This window comes from Pristiophorus japonicus, chromosome 3 (assembly GCF_044704955.1).
Source record: "Pristiophorus japonicus isolate sPriJap1 chromosome 3, sPriJap1.hap1, whole genome shotgun sequence".
NCBI lineage: Eukaryota > Metazoa > Chordata > Chondrichthyes > Pristiophoridae > Pristiophorus > Pristiophorus japonicus.
The window spans coordinates 199,922,806-199,946,817 of NC_091979.1; the positions used below are offsets into that span (position 1 = coordinate 199,922,806).

General features: G+C 46.0%; 1 protein-coding gene across 2 annotated transcripts in view; it reads left to right on the plus strand.

Moving 5' to 3' along the window:
- LOC139260070 (neuropilin-2-like) overlaps window positions 1-24,012 on the plus strand; it is a 186,957-nt gene that overhangs the window by 35,395 nt on the left and 127,550 nt on the right. For both annotated transcript variants that reach the window (XM_070876200.1, XM_070876201.1), the window contains exon 3: window positions 10,214-10,395. In XM_070876200.1, coding sequence (XP_070732301.1) covers window positions 10,214-10,395 — 182 coding nt within the window. The remainder of the gene's footprint in view (window positions 1-10,213; window positions 10,396-24,012) is intronic.

Consider the following 24,012-nt stretch of genomic DNA (forward strand, 5'->3'; position numbering starts at 1 on the left):
TGGACAAGTTAGATGCGGGAAGAATGTTCCTGTTGTTGGGGAAGTCCAGAACTAGGGGACATAGTCTTAGGATAAGAGGTAGGCCATTTAGGACTGAGATGAGGAGAAACTTCTTCACTCAGAGAGTTGTTAACCTGTGGAATTTCCTGCCGCAGAGAGTTGTTGATGCCTGTTCATTGGATATATTCAAGAGGGAGTTAGATATGGCCCTTACGGCTAGGGGGATCAAAGGGTATGGAGAGAAAGCAGGAAAGGGGTACTGAGGGAATGATCAGCCATGATCTTATTGAATGGTGGTGCAGGCTCGAAGGGCCGAATGGCCTACTCCTGCACCTATTTTCTATGTTTCTATGAAACACAGCAGCTGATTTGTGCACAGCAAGGTCCAACAATCAGCAATGTGATAATGACCAGATAATCTGTTTAATGATTTTGGTTGAGGGATAATTATTGAACAGGACACCGGAGCGAACTCCCTTGCTCTTCTTCCAAATAGTGTCGTGGGACCTTTTACATCCACCTGAGAGGGCAGACGGGGTCTCGGTTTTAACGTCTCATCTGAAAGACGGCATCTCCGACGTTACTCCCTCATTACAAACTGCTCCTCCATTTTGCTCGGCATGACAGCTGTATTTTCTTGATTCCACCACATTCCTTAATACTCTTAACTTTTCAAGAAAGTATCAACCTTCCTTTTGCACACATCGGGGTCAGGGCACAGCCCTTAGTGTGAAGAAGTATTTCCCAGATTCGAATAAATGGGTCATTTTTGGGTTGACAGGCTGTAACTAGTGGGGTGCCACAAGATTGGTGCTGGAGCCCCAGCTATTCACAATCTATATAATGATTTGGATGAGGGGACCAAATGTAAAAATCCAAGTTTGCTGATGATACAAAGTGGGAATGTAAGTTGTGATGAGGATGCAAAGAGACTTCAAGGGGATATAGACAGGCTAAGTGAGTGGGCAAGAACATGGCAAATGGAATATAATGTGGAGAAATGTGAAATTATCCACTTTGGTAGGAAAAATAGAAAAGCAGTGTATTTTTTAAATGGTGAGAGTTTGGGAAATGTTGGTGTTCAGTGGGACCTGAATGTCTTTGTACACGAATCACTGAAAGTTAACATGCAGGTACAGCAAGCGATTAAGAAAGTAAATGGAATTTTGGCCTTTACTACAAGAAGATTTGAGTATAAGAGTAAAGACATTATACTGCAATTAAATAGGGCCCTGGTGAGACCGCACCTGCAGATTATGTACAGTTTTGTTCTCCTTACCTAAAGAAGGATTTACTTGCCATAGAGGGAGTGCAAGGAAGGTTCACCAGACTGATTCCTGGGATGGCGGGGTGTGGATGGGGGAGAGGTTGTCCTATGAGGAGATATTGAACAGACTAGGCCTATACTCTCTTAGAGTATAGAAGAATGAGAGGTGATCTCATTGAAACATACAAATTCTTACAGGGCTTGACAGGATAGATGCAGGGAGGATGTTTCCCCTGGCTGGGGAGTCTAGAACCAGGGGTCACAGTCTCAGAATAAGGGGTCAGCCATTTAGGACTGAGATGAGGAGAAATTTCTTCACTCAGAGGGCGGTGAATCTTTAGAATTCTCTACCCGGAGGGCTGTGCAGACTCAGTCTTTGTATTCAAGACAGAGATCGATAGATTTTTGGAAATTAAGGGAAGCAAGGGATATAGGGACAGTGCAGAAAAGTATAGTTGAGGTAGAAGATCAGCCATGTTCTCATTGAATGGTGGAGCAGGCTTGAGGGGTCGAATGGCCTACTCCTGCTCCTAATTCTTACGTTCCTATGTTCTTATGTTTAATTGGATTAGCTTGAATTTTACTGTTACTTTTCTTTGTTCAGGACTCTCCTGTGAGGGAGAGGAGTAGTTGTCTATCTGGCCGGTCAACACACAGACAATTTGGAATTCATTTGAAGTGCCCTCCCACCTCTCACATTCATCTAAAATTTTCTCTGGAGAAGAGAAGGCCGAGGGGTGACTTAATAGAGATCTTAAATTGTGAAAGGGTTCAATACGGTACATGTAGAGAAAATGTTTCCACTTGTGGGGGGAATCCTAAACTAGGGGTCATAAATCATAGGATTGAAAAGTAGGGAAGTTATGCTAACTTGAGCACAAAAATATCTAGGCTGACACTCCAGTGCAGTGTGGAGTGAACATTGCACTGTTGGAGGTGTCGCCTTTTGGATGAGATGTTAAACCGAGGCCCCGTCTGCTATCTCATGTGGATGTAAAAGATCCCAAGTCACTACTTCGAAGAAGAGCAGGAGAGTTATCCCCGGTGTCCTGGCCAATATTTATCCCTCAATCAACATAACAAAAAACAGATTATCTGGTCATTATCACATTGCTGTTTGCGGCAGCTTGCTTGTGCGCAAATTGGCTACCGCATTTCCTACATTACAACAGTGACTACACTCCAAAAAAGTACTTCATTGGCTGCAAAGTGCTTTGAGACATCCGGTGATCGTAAAAAGGCACTATATAGATTGAAGTATTTCTTTGTCTTTTTAAACCTGTATCGAACCTTGGTTAGACCACACTTACAGTACTGCGTCCAGTTCTGGTCGCCATATTATAAAAAGAATACAGAGGCACTGGAGAGGGTGCAGAGAAGATTTACAAGGATGAGACCAGAAAAATCGAGGGTATACACATCAGGAAAGGATGAACAGACTGGGTCTCTTTTCTCTTGAAAAAAGAAGGCTGAGGGGTGATCTAATAGAGGTCTTTAAAATTATGAAAGGTACTGATAGAGTGGATACAGAGAGAATGTTTCCACTAGAGGCCATTAATATGAGATAGTTACCAAGAAATCCAATAAGAAATTCAGAAGAAACTTCTTTACCCAAGGAGGTGAGAATGTGGAATTCGCTACCACAGGGAGTGGTTGAAGCAAATAGTATAGATGCATTTAAGAGGAGGCTGGACAAGCGCATGAGGGAGAAGGGAATAGAGGGTTATGCTAATAGGTTTAGATGAGGAAAGACGGGAGGAGCATAAACACCAGCATGGATTGGTTGGGCCAAATGGCCTTTTTTTTGTGCCGTATATCCTATGTAATTCTATGTAAATATAAGACAGTCACTAATAAATTCAATAGGGAATTCAGGAGAAACTTCTTTACTCAAAGAGTGGTTAGAATGTGGCACTCGCTACCACAGGAAATGATTGCAGTGAATAACATAGATGTATTTAAAGGGAATCTAGATAAGTACATGAGGGAGAAAGGAATAGAAGGATAGATTGATAGAGATTAAGTAGTGTGGGAGGAGGCTCGTGTGGAGAATAAATACTAGCATAGTGTTGTGGATCTGTAAAGCATGCACTCCCATGTTCCGCCACCAGGAGCGCAACCCCTGAAGTCCCAAGGGATCCCAGCATCCCTTGGGAGCACTGTGTATAAGCCGGCCCCTAAGGCCTGTTCCTCACTCTGGAGTGTCTTAATAAAGACTGAGGTCACTGTTACTTTAACCACCCTGTGTGCAGTCTCATCTGTGTTAGGAACACAATAACTGGCGACGAGTATATGAATCCAATGCAAAGATGCAGCAAACTGTGGGCATGCTGGAGAAGTTCTCGGAGGCTGAGGACTGGGAAGCCTATGTTGAATGGCTAGACCAGTACTTTGTAGCCAACGAGCTGGACGGAGAAGGAAGCGCTGCAAAAAGGAGAGCGGTCCTCCTCACGGTCTGCGGGGCACCGACCTACAGCCTCATGAAGAATCTTCTGGCTCCGGTGAAACCCACAGATAAGTCGGTATGAGGAGCTGTATACACTGGTTCATCTTAACCCGAGGGAGAGCGTGCTGATGGCGAGGTATTGGTTCTACACGTGCCAGCGATCTGAAGGTCAGGAAGTGGCGAGCTACGTCGCTGAGCTAAGGCGATTTGCGGGACAATGTGAGTTTCATGGCTACCTGGAGCAAATGCTCAGAGACTTTTTTGTACTGGGCATTGGCATTGAGACCATCCTACGAAAACATTTGACTGTAGAGACACCGACCCTCAGTAAGGCCATTGCGAAAGCACAGGCGTTTATGTCCATCAGTGATAACGCCAAACAAATCTCCCAGCACATAAGTGCTAGCAATGTTCATAAATTAACTGGAACTGTGTTTGCGAGCAGAAATGTACAGGGCAGAAACCACGAGTCTGCAACTGCCAGCAGGCCTCGGGTGACACAGATGACTCAGAGTCCGCAACAAAGCTCTGTGCAAGCTCTGCAAAACCTGCTAACCACCACGTGGCAGAGCAAGATTGGTCCATGGTGGATCAAAGCAATTTTGAGCCTCAGAGAGAGGAGGCAGATGCTGAAGTACACGGGGTGCACACATTTTCGACGAAATGTCCACCTATAATGCTAAATGTAAAATTGAATGGCTTACCCATAGCCATGGAACTGGACACTGGCGCTAGCCAATCCATCATGAGTAAAAAGATGCTTGAGAGACTGTGGTGCAACAAGGCACTCAGACCAGCCCTGAGCCCCATCCACACGAAACTGAGAACGTACACCAAAGAGCTTATCACTGTCCTGGGCAGCACCATGGTCAAGGTCACCTACGAGGGCACAGTGCACGAACTGCCACTCTGGATTGTCCTGGGCAATGGCCCCACACTGCTTGGAAGGAGCTGGCTGGGCAAAATCTGCTGGAACTGGGAAGACATCCGAGTGCAATCACATGTTGATGAGGCCTCATGTCCCCAGGTTCTCAACAAATTTCCTTCCCTTTTTGAGTCAGGCATTGGAAACTTTTCTGGGACGAAGGTACGGATCCTCTTGGTCCCAGAGGCATGACCCATTCACCACAAGGCCGAGTGATACCTCACATGATGAGGGAGAGAGTGGAAATCGAGCTGGACAGGCTGCAATGCAAGGGCATCATCTCCCCAGTGGAATTCAGCCAATGGGCCAGCCCGATTGTTCCAGTACTCAAAAATGATGTCACGGTCAGGATTTGCGGCGATTATAAAGTAACTATTAATCGTTTCTCGCTATAGGACCAATACTCGCTACCTAAGGCAGACGACCTACTTGCGATTCTGGCAGGAGACAAGACATTCACCAAGCTCGACCTGACTTCGGCCTACATGACGCAGGAGCTGGAGGAGTCTTCGAAGGGCCTCACCTGCATCAACAAGCACAAGGGACTGTTCATCTACAATAGATGCCCACTTGGAATTTAGTCGGCTGCAGCGATCTTCCAGAGAAACATGGAGAGCCTACTCAAGTCGGCACCACGCATGGTGGTTTTTCAGGATGACATATTGGTCACGGGTCAGGATACCGTCGAGTACCTACAAAACCTGGATGAGGTCCTCCAGCGACTGGATCGCGTAGGGCTGCGGCTGAAGAGGTCGAAACGTATCTTCGTGGCAACAGAAGTGGAGTTTTTGGGGAGAAAGATCACGGCGGACAGCATTCGGCCCACAGACGCCAAGACAGAGGCATTAGGAACGCGCCCAGGCCACAGAACGTCATGGAGCTGGGGTCGTTCCTGGGACTCCTCAACTATTTTGGTAACTTCCTACCAGGGTTAAGCACCCTCTTAGAGCCCCTACATCTGTTATTGCGTAAAGGAGAGAACTAGGTATGGAGAAAGCCAGAAACATTTTATGCTCCAACAAGCTGCTTGTATTGTATAACCCATGTAAAAGACTTGTGCTATCATGTGATTCGTCGTCATACGGAGTCGGGTGTGTATTACAACAAGCTAACATTGCGGGGAAGTTGCAACCTGTTGCCTATGCTTCCAGGAGCTTGTCTAAGGCTGAGAGGGCCTACAGCATGATTGAGAAAGAGGCATTCGCTTGTGTGTTTGGGGTAAAGAAAATGCATCAGTACCTATTTGGCCTCAAATTTGAGCTGGATACTGATCACAAGCCCCTCATATCCCTGTTCGCTGAAAACAAGGGGTTAAATACTAATGCCTGAGCCCGCATACAAAGGTGGGCACTCACGCTATCAGCGCATAACTATACCATCCGTCACAGGCCAGACACCGAGAACTGTGCGGATGCTCTCAGTCGGCTACCATTGCCCACCACGGGGGTGGAAATGGCGCAGCCTGCAAACTTGTTGATGGTGGCGCAGCCTGCAGACTTGTTGATGGTCATGGAAGCATTTGAAAATGATAAATCACCTGTCACGACCCGCCAGATTAGGACTTGGACCAGCCAAGATCCTCTGCTGTCCTGAGTAAAAAACTGTGTACTGCCTGGGAGCTGGGCCAGCATCCCCGTTGAAATGCAAGAGCTAATCAAGCCCTTCCAGCGGCGAAAGGATGAGTTGTCCATTCAGGCAGACTGCCTGTTGTGGGGTAACCACGTCGTGCTACCCAAAAAGGGCAGGGAGACGTTTATCTCAAATCTCCACAGCACACACCCGGATATAGTAATGATGAAAGCGATAGCCAGATCCCACGTGTGGTGGCCCAGTATCGACTCTGACTTGGAGTCCTGTGTACGGCAATGCAGCGTGTGTGCTCAGTTGAGCAACGTGCCCAGAGAGGCACCACTAAGTTTGTGGTCCTGGCCCTCCAGACCATGGTCAAGGATCCATGTCGACCATGTGGGCCCATTTCTCGGTAAAATGTTCCTGGTGGTGGTGGATGCTTTTTCAAAATGGATTGAATGTGAAATAATGTCGGGAAGCACCGCCACCGCCACCATTGAAAGCCTGAGGGCCATGTTTGCCACCCATGGCCTGCCTGACATACTGGTCAGTGACAACAGGCCATGTTTCACCAGTGCCGAATTTAAATAATTCATGACCCGCAATGGGATCAAACATGTCACCTCGGCCCCATTTAAACCAGCCTCCAATGGGCAGGCAGAGCGGGCAGTACAAACAATCAAACAGAGCCTCAAATGAGTTACAGAAGGCTCACTCCAAATACGCCTGTCCCGAGTACTGCTCAGCTACCGCACGAGACCCCACTCGCTCACAGGGGTGCCCCCGGCTGAGCTACTCATGAAAAGGACACTTAAAACCAGACTCTCACTGGTTCACCCCAACCTGCATGATCAGGTAGAGAGCAGGCGGCAGCAACAAAATGATGGCCGCACCACTGTGTCACGGGAAATTGATCTGAATGACCCTGTGTATGTGCTAAACTATGGACATGGTCCCAAGTGGATTGTGGGCACGGTGATAGCTAAAGAAGGGAGTAGGGTGTTTGTAGTCAAACTAAACAATGGACAAATTTGCAGAAAGCACCTGGACCAAACGAGGCTGCGGTTCACAGACTGCCCTGAACAACCCACAGCAGGCACCACCTTTATCGAGCCCACAACACACACCCAAAGGCTTCACCCTGGACCAGGAAATCGAACCCATCACGCCCAAAAGCCCAGCAAGGCCAGGCTCACCCAGCAGCCCTGCAGGGCCAACAACACACCAGCCCAGCGAGGGCACAGCCAACACACCAGAACAGACATTTGTACCGAGGCGATCCACCAGGGAAAGAAAGGCTCCCCGCTGCCTCACCTTGTAAATAGTTTTCACTTTGATTTTGCAGGGGGGAGTGATGTTGTGTATCTGTAAATCATGCACTCCCATGTTCCGCCACCAGAGAGCGCATCCCCTGAAGTCGTAAGGTATCCCAGCATCCCTTGGGCCTGTTCCTCACTCTGGAGTGTCTTAATAAAGACTGAGGTCACTGTGACTTTAACCTCCCTGTGTGCAGTCTCATCTGTGTTTGGGACACAATACATAGGGCCTGTTTCTGTGCTGCAATTTCAATGTAATTCTATGTCATTTAAGCCAACCGCAGGTGACTAAACTGTGAGGTGAGCTCACAGGAGGGGATGGGATGTTGAAAGCAAAGTGTGCCTGCAGGAGCCTTGTGATTCAGGCTTCCTGTCCCAGGATGAGATTGAGGATGTAGCTGTCACATTCCCTATTCATTCTGATCTGCCACTCACTCTCAAAACAAGATGACCTTTGTCGGGAGTTGGGGATGGGAGGCAGGGAAGATAGCAAGGACCAATGATCTGATCTTCAGGAGGGTACTGTGCCCTCTTTCTCGAGTTCAATTAGTTCCTGCGATGGGAGAGCAGGGTCAGTCAGTGCTACATGTCTGCGCTTAAAAATAGCCTGTTACACAGCAACAACTTGCATTTATACAGCGTCTTTCACATTCCCAGGAGGTCCCAAAGCACTTTACTGTCAAAGAAGTACTTTTGAATTGCAGTCACTGTTGTAATGTAGGAAACATGGCAGCTATTTTGTGCACAGCAAGATCCCACAAACAGCAACCAGGTAATCTATTTTATGTGTTGATTGAGGGATAAATATTGGCCAGGACACCGGGGATAACTCCCCTGCTCTTCTACAACTAATACATACATCTATCTGAGAGGGCAATGCCTCGGGTTAACATCTTGTCTGAAAGATGGCACCTCCAACAGTGCAGCACTCTCTCAGTACTGCACTGGAGTGTCGGCCTGGATTTTGTGCTCAAGTCTCTGGGTGGGACTCTGAACCCACAACCTCTGACTCGGAAGTGAGAGTGCTACCCATTGAGCCACGGCTGATACTTGATCCTCAACAGTGTTGTGTAGCCAAGCCATTCCACAAAGGAGCGCCTCACTCCCGAGCCTGATCCTGCGCTTCCCTGACATTCCACACACGCAAACTTTCCAGTGGATAGCAATCCGGAGGTTGATTTTGATCCTTCCTGAACCAGACATACTTAAGCCATTTGCATCCCTCTGCTGCTGCCACAGCTGAGATCAGCCAATGGTCCAGACTAGGGACGGAACTGGCCTTTGTCGCTCCGTATACCACAACACATGACGTGGTGCGACACTTAGCAACAAAAGAAACCAAACCTACGAACTTAAAGTCCAATCAAATACAAACAGCCAAAAAATATATAATCAACTCTACAAATATGTAGCTAGACATTTCCCAACCCTCAACCTCCACCACCTAGAAGGACAAGGTCTGCAGGCGCTTGGGAACACCATCAACTCTAAGTCCCCCTCCAAGTTACATTTCGACTTGGAAATATATCACCGTTCATTCATAGTTGTTGGGTCACAATTCTGGAATTCCTGACCTAACAGCACTGGGGGAGTACCTTCACCACATGGACTGCAGCGGTTCAAGAAGGTGGCTCACCACTACCTTCTCAAGGGCAATTAGGGATGTGCAATAAACGTCGGCCTTGCCAGCGACGCCCACATCCCAAGAAATAATTTTTTTAAATGATGAAATTCCATAGGGATTGCTGATTGAGGGAAGATAAACAGATGGAGCTGAGCATGTTGGGGGGGATTTGACTTTTGGGTGGGGGTGTAAAACGAGCGATATCGGATCAGTTGCCCTTTATACACCTCGCTTCCACTTTTCATGTAATTGAGGTCAATGGAAATAAGAGATGAAGAGAAGCTGAATGGACATTTCCCATTTCATGCCACCATACAGAGTCAAGTGGGGCAAAATTGCTCTCCTCCTTAAGGTCCATTGCAGATCCCACACGGACCGGTGACCACCCCTTTCTACCCCGCGCAGGAAATTGCCCCGCGGAAGCAGTGCTGCCGCTGGTCGGTGCCACTGACAGTTTTCCCCTGCGGGGAGCTATGTGTAGCTGGGCGGTGCATCCACCCTTGAAGGGGAGGGCGCGATGGCAGCACCTCCATTTTATTTTAATTGTTGGCCGACTCCGAGGTTGGTCCGACAATGGTGGCCACGGGTCCGGCCAGGCCGTCTACAAGCAGCACGGCACCCCCTCTTGGGAATCGGGCCGCTGACCTGGCCGAAACCCTCGCTGGTGGCCCAGTGGGCTTAACTAAACCCCAATGCAGAGCTCTCAGCGGCCCTCCCCTTTAACTGAAGGCGAATGACGTTGTGACGCGTCAGCGCGGTGCTGATGATACATATTGGTGTCCGATCTTCTCCGTACGCACTTCCGCCCCACAGCCGACCCAAACACCGCCCGGAGATTACATTTTTTTTAAAGTCCTCAATATCGTTCTACTCTCAGCCCCATGGATTGGGGTGGAGAAAAATCTTCAGAAATGGTAGGTGTGCGTACTTTCAGTCGGGGGAGCAATCTCTGCCCCAAGATGGCTACTGGTTGTCTTCTCAGTGAGAAAATGTTGGTTGACCTTTGCATGGAACGCCAGCTCACACTGTGCATGACTTAACGTGTCCTCGTTTGCTTTTTCCTAAGGTACGACTACATTGAAATCCGCGATGGAGATGGGGAAAATGCAGACTTGCTGGGCAAGCACTGCGGGAACATCGCCCCGTCGTCCATTGTCTCCTCGGGCGCTGTGCTTTACATTAAGTTTGTGTCAGATTACGCACACCAGGGAGCAGGATTCTCGCTACGTTATGAGATCTACAGAACAGGTTGGTCTCAAGTTCCTTTCACGTTTGTGTGTAAAGTATGTACTAAAAACATCTCTGTATTTAATTCTATTGAACTTTGTGTTTGTTACACCGATTTCCAGCAACATTTATGACAGCAGAATGAGCAGAACGCTCACAGATTCAGACACATATAGAGACCCCAGAGGCCGCACAGTGAACCTCCTAGACATACACTAACCATAGGCCGGGGAAGGGTTCCTCTGCATTAGTTGTAGTGAAATAGTATATCCCACTCACATAGGCCTCAGAGGAAATTTTCATTTCCTCGCCCCCGCCACCCCCCCCCCTGCTATATTGCACAGTTCCTGAAAGATGGGAATTTGTAGCATATCCCTCATATGCTTGTCTAGCCTCCCCTTAAATGCATCTATACTATTCGTTTCAATCACTCCCTGTGGTAGAGAGTTCCACATTCTCACTATTCTCTGGGTAAAGTAATTTCTTCTGAATTCCGTATTGTATTTCTTGGTGACTATCTTACATTGATGGTCTCTAGTTATGCTCTTCCCCACAACTCAGTCGAAATATGTGGGGTGCAACTTGTCCAACAGGTGTCGCTGAGAATGAGCTTTCCCCTGCTACAAATTCCCACAGCTTTTTTGAGGGAGAGAGTTCCAGATTTCCACTACCCTTTGTGTGAAGAGGTGCTTACTGACATCACCCCTGAATGGTCTAGCTCGAATTTTAAGGTTTCACCCCCTTGTTTTGGACTCTCCCACCAGAGGAAATAGTTTCTCTCCTATCAATTCCTTTAATCATATTAAATGAGATCACCTCTTAATCTTTAATACCCAAGGGAACACAAGCCTAGTCTACCCAACTTCTAATGCTGAGATGACCAAATGACTACGCCTAAGAGCACACTGCTGGTGGTGTGCAGAGTTTAAACACTGAGATTCCAGCAGGAGACACTGTGGAAATCAAAAGTTTATTTGATCCACCCACCCATGCTCCCCACCCCCACCCCATCCAAGCTGCTGAAAGACCAATCGTAATGACCCTTGCAGCGGTCCTGGCCAGGATAGAATGGGCTAATTTAGGCAGGGTGAAAACAGGGCCATTCTGTTCATCCAGTGCCTTTACTAACTAATCTACTGAGGCAGGGTTCGACTATATCAAACTTAAACTCATCCGTCTCAATCGAAAATAAGACAACACAGCCTTGACTCCCAGATGGTTCAGTGAGTAGCATGAGTCACACAGACCAGGAAGGCTGTACCAAGCTAGCTGATCTCCACCCCACCTCCCTCCTCTTGAGCCTGTTCCGTCATGCAATTAGTTCATGACTGATCTGTATCTTAACTCTATCTACCCGCCATGGGATGGTACAAATGGCCTTGGAAACCCCACCCCCCCCGGGTTAGGGAAAGAAACAAACAGCTCATGCTCCTGCTCCTGGATATAGGTTGCTATCGGGTACAGGGCAGGATTAGTCAGGTGTGACACCCTCCAGAAGACAATGTTAGCCTGCTAACATTCCCTACCAAACATCCCACATGAATATGAATAGTGGCCAGGTACCACAGGGCAACAGGTGCCGATGGAGACTGTACTCTCAATTGCCATCTCTGGTTGGCCATATTTCTGGAGGTTTGATCACATGACCTCCCACCTCAAATCACCGCGTCCCTACTCTCATTGGTCCATCCTCCAGGCGCACTGTCTTCCCACAGTCAATTGGAAAGGGAACAGACTCCTTTGTTACTCAATTAGATTAACCTTGGCTCTCAGCCATTTCCAATATTTTTACAACTAATAAATGGAAAAAACTATTTTGTTTAATGATTTTTCTTCCTGGAAATTAGTCTTCAATTCCTGGAGACTCCAGGATAATTCTGGATGGTTGGCATTTCTACTGTACCCTGGTATGGAATGAGCACTTTCAGGACAGGAGAGGAAGAAGGGATGGGGGGAGATAACTGACAGTAAGAACGTTTGGAAAGCTCAGCATATTGTGCTCCTGTTGTGAGAGGCAGTAACAGACTGGAGTAACCTTGAGAGTTTACAGAGGGCTGGATTTTACTCCTTGATTTGTTCAATGTTTGATCCCGAGCCAAGACTGAAGCTTCTGTTTATTTATCCGTGGAGCAGAGATCTGAGCGGACGAATGATTTGTGACTCATCTCACCTCATGCTTTTTCCTCTTACAACTTCTTGTACTTCTGTGTTTACATTCTGCAGGCAGTCAGCAGCCAAGAAATATGAATAGATGTTTATTTCTAAACTTTCTCCTGCGCTGAGTCAACCCAAAGGACCTAGAGACGGATAGAGTGAGAGAGAGTGAGAGATGGAAAAACAGAGAGCACAACAGAGACAGAAAGACAGATGGTGTGAGACAAAGACAGACAGGGAGAGAAAGAATGATCACAACAGTTATATATGGAGAGACAGAAAGATATGAGAAAGACAGAGAGGAACAGCAAGACAGAACAACAGAGACAGAAATAATCAGATTTATAGGGTGAGACAGAAAGATGTAGAGAAAGACATCAATGATTTCAAAAGGAAATTGGATAGGCACATGAGGAAATAAACGTGCAGGGCCACGGGGATAGAGCGGGGTAATGGGACTGACCGGATTGGTCAACAGAGAGCCGGCAGGGACTCGATGGGCCGAATGGCCACCTTCTGTGCCGTTATGACTCTATGACATACACAGAGAGAGCAAGAGACAGAAAGACAGAGTGGACGAGATCACACTTCTATCCCTATACATCTTGAATGTTCTGTGCAACTTTCAAGCATGATCCACATGTTTTTACAATAATGTGACAGGATTATAGCATAAACACTGCCCCGCCGCTAGTCTCCTCTGCTTGTCTTCTGAGGGTGCTGACTCTGGCTGGGGACATTGTACGAGGCACCACACCCCTCCCGCCACCCCCTCGACAGTAACCAGCTATGACTGTCTTTCTTCAAGTATGAAGTTGCATAGTGAATGGCAACAGGCTATTCGAACGAGGGAAGCGACACAACCAATTCTAATGCAGTCCTAACTCACAACAAATCCCGTTCAACCATCAGCCCTGTGCTCGCTGAACTACATTGACTCCCGGTCTAGCAACGTCACTGTCATGTCTGTAGTCTGTAGCTCCGCACTGTGGACGCCTGTCTTATTGCAGCTAGTGCTGTTAACATAGAAATATAGAAAATAGGTGCAGGAGTAGGCTATTCGGCCCTTCGAGGCTGCACCACCATTCAATATGATCATGGCTGATCATGCAACTTTCGTACCCCATTCCTGCTTTCTCTCCATACCCGTTGATCCCTTTAGCTTTAAGGGCCACATCTAACTCTCTTTTGAATATATCTAACAAACTGGCCTCAACAACTTTCTGTGATAGAGAATTCCACAGGTTCACAATTCTCTGAGTGAAAAGTTTCTCCTCATCTCGGTCCTAATTGGCTTACCCCTTATCCTTAGACTATGACCCCTGGTTCCAGACTTCCCCAACATCGGGAACATTCTTCCTGCATCTAACCTGTCCAATCCTGTCAGAATTTTATATGTTTCTGTGAGATCCCCTCTCATTCTTCTAAATTCCAGTGAATATAAGCATAGTTGATCCAGTCTTTCTTCATATGTCAGTCCTGCCAACCCAGGAATCAGTCTAGTGAACATTCACTGCACTCCCTCAATAGCAAGAATGTCCTTCCTCAGATTAGGAGACCAAAACTGTACACAATATTCAAGGTGTGGCCTCACCAAGGCCCGGTACAACTGTAGTAAGACCTCCGTGCTCCTATACTCAAATCCTCTCGCTATGAAGGCCAACATGCCATTTGCCTTCTTCACTGCCTGCTGTACCTGCATGCCAACTTTCAAAGACTGTTGTACCATCACACCCAGGTCTCATTGCACCTCCCTTTTTACTAATCTGTCACCATTCAGATAATATTCTGCCTTAATCTTTTTGCCACCAAAGTAGATAATCTAACATTTATCTACAGTATACTGCATCTGCCATGCATTTGCCCACTCACCCAACCTGTCCAAGTCGCCCTGCAGCCTCTTAGCATCCTCCTCACAACTCACACTGCCACCCAGCTTAGTGTCATCTGCAAACTTGGAGATATTACATTCAATTCCTTTGACCAAATCATTAATGTATATTGTAAATAGCTAGGGTCCCAGCACTGAACCTTGCAGTACCCCACTAGTCACTGCCTGCCATTCTGAAAAGGACCCATGTATTCCTACTCTTTGCTTCCTGTCTGGCAACCAGTTCTCTATCCACATCAATACATTACCCCCAATACCATGTGCTTTAATTTTGCACACTAATCTCTTGCGTGGGACCTTGTCAAAAGCCTTTTGAAAGTCCAAATACACCACATCCACTTGTTCTCCCTTGTCCACTCTACTAGTTACATCCTCAAAAAATTCTAGAAGATTTGTCAAGCATGATTTCCCTTTCATAAATCCATGCTGACTTGGACTGATCCTGTCACTGCTTTCCAAATGCGCTGCTATTACATCTTTAATAATTGATTCCAACATTTTCCCCACTATCGATGTCAGGCTAACAGGTCTATAATTCCCTGTTTTCTCTCCCTTTTTAAAAAGTGGGGTTACATTAGCTACCCTCCAATCCATAGGAACTGATACAGAATCTATAGAATGTTGGAAAATGACCACCAATGCATCCACTATTTCTAGGGATACTTCGTTAAGTACTCTGGGATGCAGACGATCAGGCCCTGGGGATTTATCGGCCTTCAATCCCATCAATTTCCCTAAAACAATTTCCTGACTAATAAGGGTTTTCTTCAGTTCCTCCTTCTTGCTAGACCCTCAGTCCCCTAGTATTTCCGGAAGGTTATTTGTGTCTTTCTTCGTGAAGGCAGAACCATTTCTTTGTTCCCCATTATAAATTCACCTGATTCTGACTGCAAGGGACCTACATTTGTCTTCACTAATCTTTTTCTCTTCACATATCTTTTGCAGTCAGTTTTTATGTTTCCTGCAAGCTTCCTCTCATACTCTATTTTCCCCCTCCTAATTAAACCCTTTGTCCTCCTCTGCTGAATTCTAAATTCCTCCCAGTCCTCAGGTTTGCTGCTTTTTCTGGCCAATTTATATACCTCTTCCTTGGATTTAACACTATCCCTAATTTTCCTTGTTAGCCACAGTTGAGCACCTTCCCCGTTTTATTTTTACGGCAGACAGGAATGTACAATTGCTGAAGTTCATCCATGTGATCTTTAAATGTCTGCCATTGCCTATCCACCGTCAACCCTTTGAGTATCATTCGCCAGTCTATCCTAGCCAATTCATGTCTCATACCATCGAAGTTACCTTCTTTAAGTTCAGGACCCGAGTCTCTGAATTAACTCTGTCATCTCCATCTTAATGAAGAATTCTACCATATTATGATCACTCGTCCCCAAGGGGCCTCGCACAACAAGATTGCTAATTAATCCTCTCTCATTACACAACACCCAGTCTAGGATGGCCAGCTCTCGAGTTGGTTCCTTGACATATGGTCTAGAAAACCATCCCTTATACACCCCAGGAAATCCTCCTCCAGCGTATTGCCACCAGTTTGGTTAACCCAATCTCTATGTAGATTAAAGTCACCCATGATAACTGCTGTGCCTTTATTGCGTACATCCCTAATTTCCTGTTTGATGCTGTCCAACCTTACTACTACTGTTTGGTGGTCTGTACACAACTCCCACTAGCGTTTTCTGCCCTTTGGTGTACCGCAGCTCCACCCATACAGATTCCACATCATCCAAGCTAATGTCCTTCCTTACTATTGCATTAACCTCCTCTTTAACCAGCAACGCTACCCCACCTCTTTTTCCTTTCCGTCTATCCTTCCTGAATATTGAATACTCCTGGATGTTGAGTTCCCAGCCTTGGTCACCCTGGAGCCATGTTTCCGTAATCCCAATTATATTATATCCGTTAACAGCTATCTGCGCAGTTAATTCATCCACCTTATTACGAATGCTCCTCGCATTGAGACACAGAGCCTTCAGGCTTGTTTTTTTAACACTCTTTGTCCTTTTAGAATTATGTTGCAATGTGGCCCTTTTTGATTTTTGCCTTTGATTTCTCTGCCCTCCACTTTTCCTTATCTCCTTTCTACTTTTTGCTTCTCCCTCCATTTTACTTCCCTCTGTCTCCCTGCATAGATTCTCATCCATTGCCATATTAGTTTAAACCCTCCTCAACAGCACTAGCAAACACTCCCCCTGGGACATTGGTTCCGGTCCTGCCCAGGTGCAGACTGCCCGGTTTGTACTAGTCCCAGTTCCGGTTCCAGTGTCCCAGGAATTTGAATCCCTCCCTCTTGCACCATTCCTCAAGCCACGTATTCATCTTAACTGTCCTGCTATTTCTACTCTGACTAGCACATACACTGGTAGCAATCCTGAGATTACAACTTTTGAGGTCCTACTTTTTAATTTAACTCCTAGTTCCCTAAATTCAGCTTGTCTGACCTCATCCCATTTTTTACCGATATTGTTAGTACCTATATGCACCATGACAACTGGTTGTTCACCTTCCCCCTCCAGAATGCCCTGCAGCCGCTCCGAGATATCCTTGACCCTTGCACCAGGGAGGCAACAAACCATCCTGGAATCTCGATTGTGGCTGCAGAAACACGTATCTGTTCCCCTTACAATAGAATCCCCTACCACTATAGCTCTCCCACTCTTTTTCCTGCCCACCTGTGCAGCAGAGCCACCCATGGTGCCATGAACTTGATTGCTGCTGCCTTCCCCTGATGAGCCATTTCTCCCAACAGTATTCAAAGTGGTATATCTGTTTTGGAGGGAGATGACCACAGGGAACCCCTGCACTACCTTCCTACTCCTACTCTGCCTGATGGTCACCCATTCCCTATCTGCCTTTGTAACCTTTACCTGCAATGTGACCAACTCACTAAACGTGCTATTCGCGACATCCTCAGCATTGCGGATGGTCCAGAGTGAATCCATGCGCAGCTCCAGTGCCACAATGCGGTCTGACAGGAACTGCAGCTGGACACACTTCCTCCACACAATGTCCCTGATTTCCCACATAATAAAGAGCAGGGCACCTGACCAGCAGGTCAAAAAAGTTACCGGAACCTGCAGCCATTTTACAGGCTGTGTGATGTGTTGCCCTCTAAAGATATGACATTGGCGATGGGAATGGGATCTAATCAGATAATACAAAGCTGAAATTTTTGTTGGTGAAGGATTCAGCCAGCCGACAGAGAGACTTTGAGAGCTTCTCTGTTTTTGGAAACTGCTACAAATCCGATGTAAATTACGAGCACACTTGATTAAACTGCCAGAGTCAAAATGGCTGTCCCTATGGGAGTGATAGGGCATGTGGGGGAATTTCAACATGACCATGAAAGTTTCAGAGCATATGTAGATTGAATAGAAATGTTTTTCACTGCAAATAATATCATCGAAATTCCCGGTAATGAAGACAATAACCGGGCGGTGTTGGAACAAAAAAGAGCTAAAATTTTAACTGAGTTGAATGAAACGCTGATAAATTTGCTTGCACCTGACAAGCCAAAGGATACAATGCTGAAAAAGATTCTAACTAAGCTAGAACAACATTACAGCCCCGTTCCGTTAGAAATTGCTGAAAGTTATCGTTTCGGAATACAAAATCAGAAGGCAGAAGAAAGTATCAGTGAGTACATTGTAGCATTAAAAAAGCTATCTATTCACTATAATTTCGGAAACTTTCAGATCCGAGCATTGTGAGACCACTTTGTTTGTGGGATGGAAAATGATGCGATCAGAAGTTATTGACAACGCCTGACTTCACATTTGATTTAGCTTGTCAGACAGCTAGGTCAATGACCATGGCCAACCAATATTCCCAAGAATTTCATATTAATTTCAGTCATCAGACAACTGATTTGAATCACCTGCAGGTTCAAAATAAAAGGTGGTGAGGCCCCAAAGTCTCAGAAACTGGAAATGGGAACAGAGCATTGACGTCCTGCTATTGGTGCCTGGGACAACACATTGCTCAAAGTTGTCCATATGTGCAGCCAGAGTGTTTCATCTGCAGGAAAACTGGGCATCTTGCGAAGGCATGCCGACTGAAGGGTAAACCAGCTTTCAAAGCTATGAGTAGAAATCCCCGGAGACTACATAGCATGGAAGAACAACAACAGGACGAGGAGATGTTAGAGTTAAACATCATCAGGAGCACGAGGTTAATGGTCAGCGAATCGAAAAGTATCATAATCCACATAGATGTTGCAGGATTCAAGATACCCATGGAAATTGACACTGGTAGTAGTGTAGTACCGGAGTCGCTATTCCGCGACAAATTGCGGGATTTCCCATTGGAGAAAGTCAAGATAGAGCTGTGAGGCTACTCGGGAGAGAACATTCCGGTTGTAGGCCGTATCACCGTACTGGTGAAATACAAGGATCAATTTCAGAGCTTGCCTCTAATAGTAGTGAAAGGAGACAAGCCTGTCTTACTGGGAAGAAATTGGTTGGGATCACTGAAGCTGGATTGGAGTGAGATTTTTCATGTTCAAACAAGATTTGCATCAAAGGATGATGTCACCAAAAATTATCCGAAGGTGTTCTGCGAAACGGGCTTCAAGGCGAGTGTTAAGGTACAGAAGGACGCTAAATTGGTTTACTGCAAGCCACGTTACATACCATATGCACTCAAGGAGAAAGTTGAGCAAGAACTCAAAAGACTAGAGACTGAGAACATTATTTGTAAGATGGATCGATGTAATTGGGTTACACCCATTGATGTTGTACCTAAGTCCGATGGTGAGATAAGATTGTGTGGTGATTATAAAGTAACCGTAAACCAGGTTCTAGAGGGTAATGACCCAATACATTGCCAAATATAGAATATTTGTTCACAACACTGACAGGGGCTCAGATTTTCTCAAAATCTTGGTTCTGACGAATGCCTACTTACAGCTGGAACTAGATGAGGAGTCCAAGTCATGCTTGACTATAAATACTCATCTAGGCCTATATCAATTTAATAGGCTACCATTTGGAGTGTCTTCTGCCCCTGCCATATTCCAAGGGTAATGAACCAGATTTTGCAAGGTATTGAAGGGGTAGTATGTTATTTAGATGACATACTAATTTCAGCACCAAATAGGCAAATTCATGATAACATATTGAATGATGTCCTCAAACGGCTAGAGAAGCACAGAATACGAGTGGCTGCTTGCAAGTGTGAGTTATTTCAAAACTCAGTGGAATACTTAGGGTACAGAGTAGACAAAGATGGTTTACATCCAACCAAGGAAAAACTGGATGCAATCAGAAATGCACCCACTCCCAAGAATGTCACTGAACTTCGATCATTTTTGGGTCTTTTAAACTATTATGGCTACAGTATTACATCCACTGAATGAACTATTGAAAAAACAGGTCCATTGGAAGTGGTCAAAAGAATGCGATACAGCATTTATGGAGTGTAAAAGCAGCTTGATAGAGAGCACCATGTTAGTTCACTATGACATATCTCAAGAGATCAAGCTAGCATGTGATGCCTCTCCGTATGGAGTTGGGGCAGTGATCTCTCATGTATTAAGTAGTGGGGAGGAGAGACCAATTGCTTTTGCTTCACACACTCTCAGTGCCAGTGAGAGTAATTATGCGCAAATCGAAAGGGAAGCTTTGGCATTAATTTTTGGGGTCAAGAAGTTTCACAAATACTTGTATGGTCGTAAGTTTACTCTTGTTATGGACCATAAACCCCTGACAGCAATCCTTCATCCGAAGTCCCCAGTTCCAACATTAGCTGCAGCCCGAATGCAGAGATGGGCTTTGATTTTGTCAGCATATATATATGATATTGAATACAGACGATCAGCTGAACACAGTAATGCTGATGCTATGTCTAGATTGCCTTCCCCATCACAAGTTACACCCGATAGGGAAGAGGTGTTTTATTTTTCATACATCGATGAACTGCCAGTCACAGCTGAAGAGACTGGAAGGGCAACCAAACGTGACCCAGTGATGTCAAAGGTGTATGATTATATTGCAAATGGATGGCCAAACCAGGTAATAGACAAAGATATTCATCCATTCTTCATTCATAGGAATGAATTATCAGTCGATAAAGATTGTATCATGTGGGGTGCAAGAGTGGTTATACCAAATAAATTCAAGTCCAAATTATTAGGAGACCTCCATAACCAGCACCTGGAAATGTGCTTGACCAAGAGTTTTGCACGCAGTTACTTATGGTGGCCAGGTCTTGATAGAGATATAGAGTACATCGTGAGTCAGTGTGCGACATGTCAATCAGTAAGCAAGCAACCAACACCTGTACCATTACAGCCATGGAAATGGCCTCCCAGGGTGTGGCAAAGGCTACATATCGATTTTGCTGAGCTAGAAGGACAACAATTGTTCATTGTGATTGATAGCCATTCGAAGTGGTCGAGGTGTTTCCAATGTGGAAAATAACAAGTAAAACATTCGACATTTTGTGAAGATTATTTTCTTTATTTGGCCTCCCAGAAGAAATTGTTTCGTATAATGGACCACAATTTCATTCAGAAGAATTTGCACAGTTCACGAGCAAAAATGGTGTGAAACATACCAAGGTTCCACCGTTCCACCCTGCTTCGAATGGTGCAGCAGAGCGCACAGTACAAATGGTAAAACGTGCCCTCATTAAACAAATATTGGATCCAAATCCAAAAAAACAACAGTTGTCATTGGACCACAAATTGGCTAACTTTCTAATAATGTATCGTAATACTCCTCATACAACTACTGGTAGAACACCAGCAGAGTCGTTTCTCAAACGACAGCCACAAACCAGATTCTCGTTGTTAAAACCAAACTTGTCACAGTCCGTAGAAGAGACACAATTAAGACAGAAAGAGAATCATGATAGAGGTAGAGTAAAAGAGAGAAGTGTGAAATTAAACCAGCAGGTGAGAGTGAAGAACCATCACCATAAATGGTTAAAGTGGTTACCAGGAAGAGTGGTGAAGATATGTGGTCCTCACACATATTTGGTCAAGATGTTTGATAATGGACAGGTTAGGTTTGTTCACATTGATCATATTTTACCCACAGACATGGAAGTAGTTGAAGGTGAGAGTGATTTCATTATTTCTGACTCATCAGAGAGTTTTGATACACCAGTAGCATTTCCTACATCCAATGTACTGGAAACAAATCCAAGAGAAAGTCAGAATTTAAGTCTGAGTCCGACTCAGGAAAACAAACAGTCTGAAGTTAGAGAGAGTTCAAATGGAAATCAAGGGTATCTCTTGGAGGAAAACTTCCCTCAGGATCAGCCTCGAATGAGTTTAAATTCGACACCATGTTTGGAAGGTTCTGTTCGAGAGCGAAGGTATCCTCTTCAAAACAGAAAACAAGTGGTTAAGCTTGATTTGTAAATATGACAAAATAAGTCCATATCCTTTGTTATGTATAACGAGGCAAGTTATGTATGATAATTGTTTGTTATAAAAACTTCTTCATTAAGGAGGGAGAAGTGTAATGTCTGTAGCTCAACACTGTGGATGCCTCTGTTACTGCAGCTCGTGCTGTTAATAAAGAGCAGGTCACCTGACCAGCAGGTCAAAAAGGTTACCGGAACCTGCAGCCATTTTACAGGCTGTGTGCTGTGTTGCTCTCTAAAGATATGACAGTCACGAAATTAAGGTTCCCGCCATTGTTTTCAAACCCCTCTATGGCCTCGCCCCTCCCTATCTCCTCCAGCCCTACGACCCTCCGAGATCTCTGCGTTCCTCTAATTCTTGCCTTTTGCGCATCCCCAATTTTCTTTGCTCCACCATTGGTGGCCGTGCCTTCAGTTGTCTACACCCCAAGCTCTGGAATTCCTTCCCTAAACCTCTCCACCTCTCTACCTCTCTCTCCTCCCTTGAGACGCTCCTTAAAACCTACCTCTTTGACCAAGCTTGTGTCCTAATATCTCTTTATGTGGCTCGTTGTCTGATCATGCCCCTGTGAAGCGCCTTGTTTTAAAGGCGCTATATAAATGCAAGTTGTTGTCCTCATCCACTGCCCAAACAAACATACTTCCCAGCAGGGGTCACAAGGATCAGCAGCAGGAACCCTGACTGAATTTATTTTGCTACCCTCCTCGTGAGAAAATAACTACCAAAGCTCTCTGAAGGAGGTCTCATTTTACTTTAACAGCCTGTTTACATTGTAAAATCTCTCCTTATATTATGGCTGCGTGCATGTACAGTTACTTAAATGCTGTCAATGCAGAATGTCCCATTCTGGTCATGGGCCTTCTCTGTTGTAAAGGGAGGGACCCACAGGCAAGCACTCGTGGTGATCTGATTTGCGAGGTGAATTGCTGACACAGCTAACAGCTAGCTTAATACAGATCTGACTTTAGCTTAAAAGAGGTTGCTCAGGTTTCCAGAATTCCCAAACTTACTGCAGTTGTGTGAGTCATGGGAACAGGATAAACCCATTCAGCCCTCCAGTCTGTGTGCACATCTCTCCACTTGCTGCTGTGCTAGCCCAGGTGAAGGGATGCAGTCCAACCATCTTCTCTGTACTCCGAGTAGTGTTGCCAACTCTAGTTGGATGCATTCCTGGAGGTTTCATCACATGACCGCAAACCCCCCCCCCCCCCCCCCACCACCCCTCACCCCCCACTCTCCCGCTATTGGTTGCATTTAGGGTTAGGGTCCATCCTCATGGGCCACCGCCTTCCCCACAGCCAATTAGAAAGTGTGCAGACTCTGGGGCCGAAATTGCCCCCTGACTGAAAGTAGGCGCACTACCATTTCTGAAGATTTTTCTCCGTCCCAATTCAGGGGACGGAGAGTAGAGCGATATTGAGGGCTTTAAAAAAAAAATCATCTCCGGGTGTTCGGGTCAGCTGCAGAAGTGTGTGTGGAACGGATCGGATGCTGGTATGTGTCATCAGCGCCACGCTGACGTGTCACAACGTCCCTCCCCTTCAGTTAAAGGGGAAAACTGCTGCGAGCTCTGTATTAACTTCAGTGGTGCCCACTGGGTCACCAGGGAGGGTTTTGGCCGGACCAGCGCTGAACCCGTGGCCACCATTGTCGGGTGGACCTCGGAGTCAGCCAACGATTTTTTTAAATGGCCGCCGGGGCAGTGCGCCCTCCCCTTTAAGGGTGGACATGCCACCCAGCCAGTGAAAGCTTCCTGCTGGGGAAAGCCGTCTGCGGCACCGACCAGCAGCCGATCTGCTCCTGCCAGGCAATTTCCCTCTTAGGATGGAAAGGGGTCACTGTTGTTCGGAAGGGGGTCGATGTGTACCCAATGGGGTGGCTGCATGTGCAGTGCAGAAACCCGTTCCTGCCGCTCCCATCCCAGAGCAATTTAGAACTGGTTGGCCTATCCACTGCCCCCGGTCGGTGACGCCTATTTGCACCATTACCGTATCTTAGAGGCGGTAATGGACCTTAAGGAGAAGAGCAATTTCGGCTCCTCTCTGTTATCCAATTAGATGATTCTTGATTGTCAGTTAAACAGCCCATCTTCACAATACTTTTATAACTAATAAGCAAAAGCGTTGAAAATTTTTTTTTTTAAATACACGTGTTTATTAATGTTCCTAGAACTTATCTCCTGGGTTGCTCGCAGCAGTGTCCTGGAGATTAA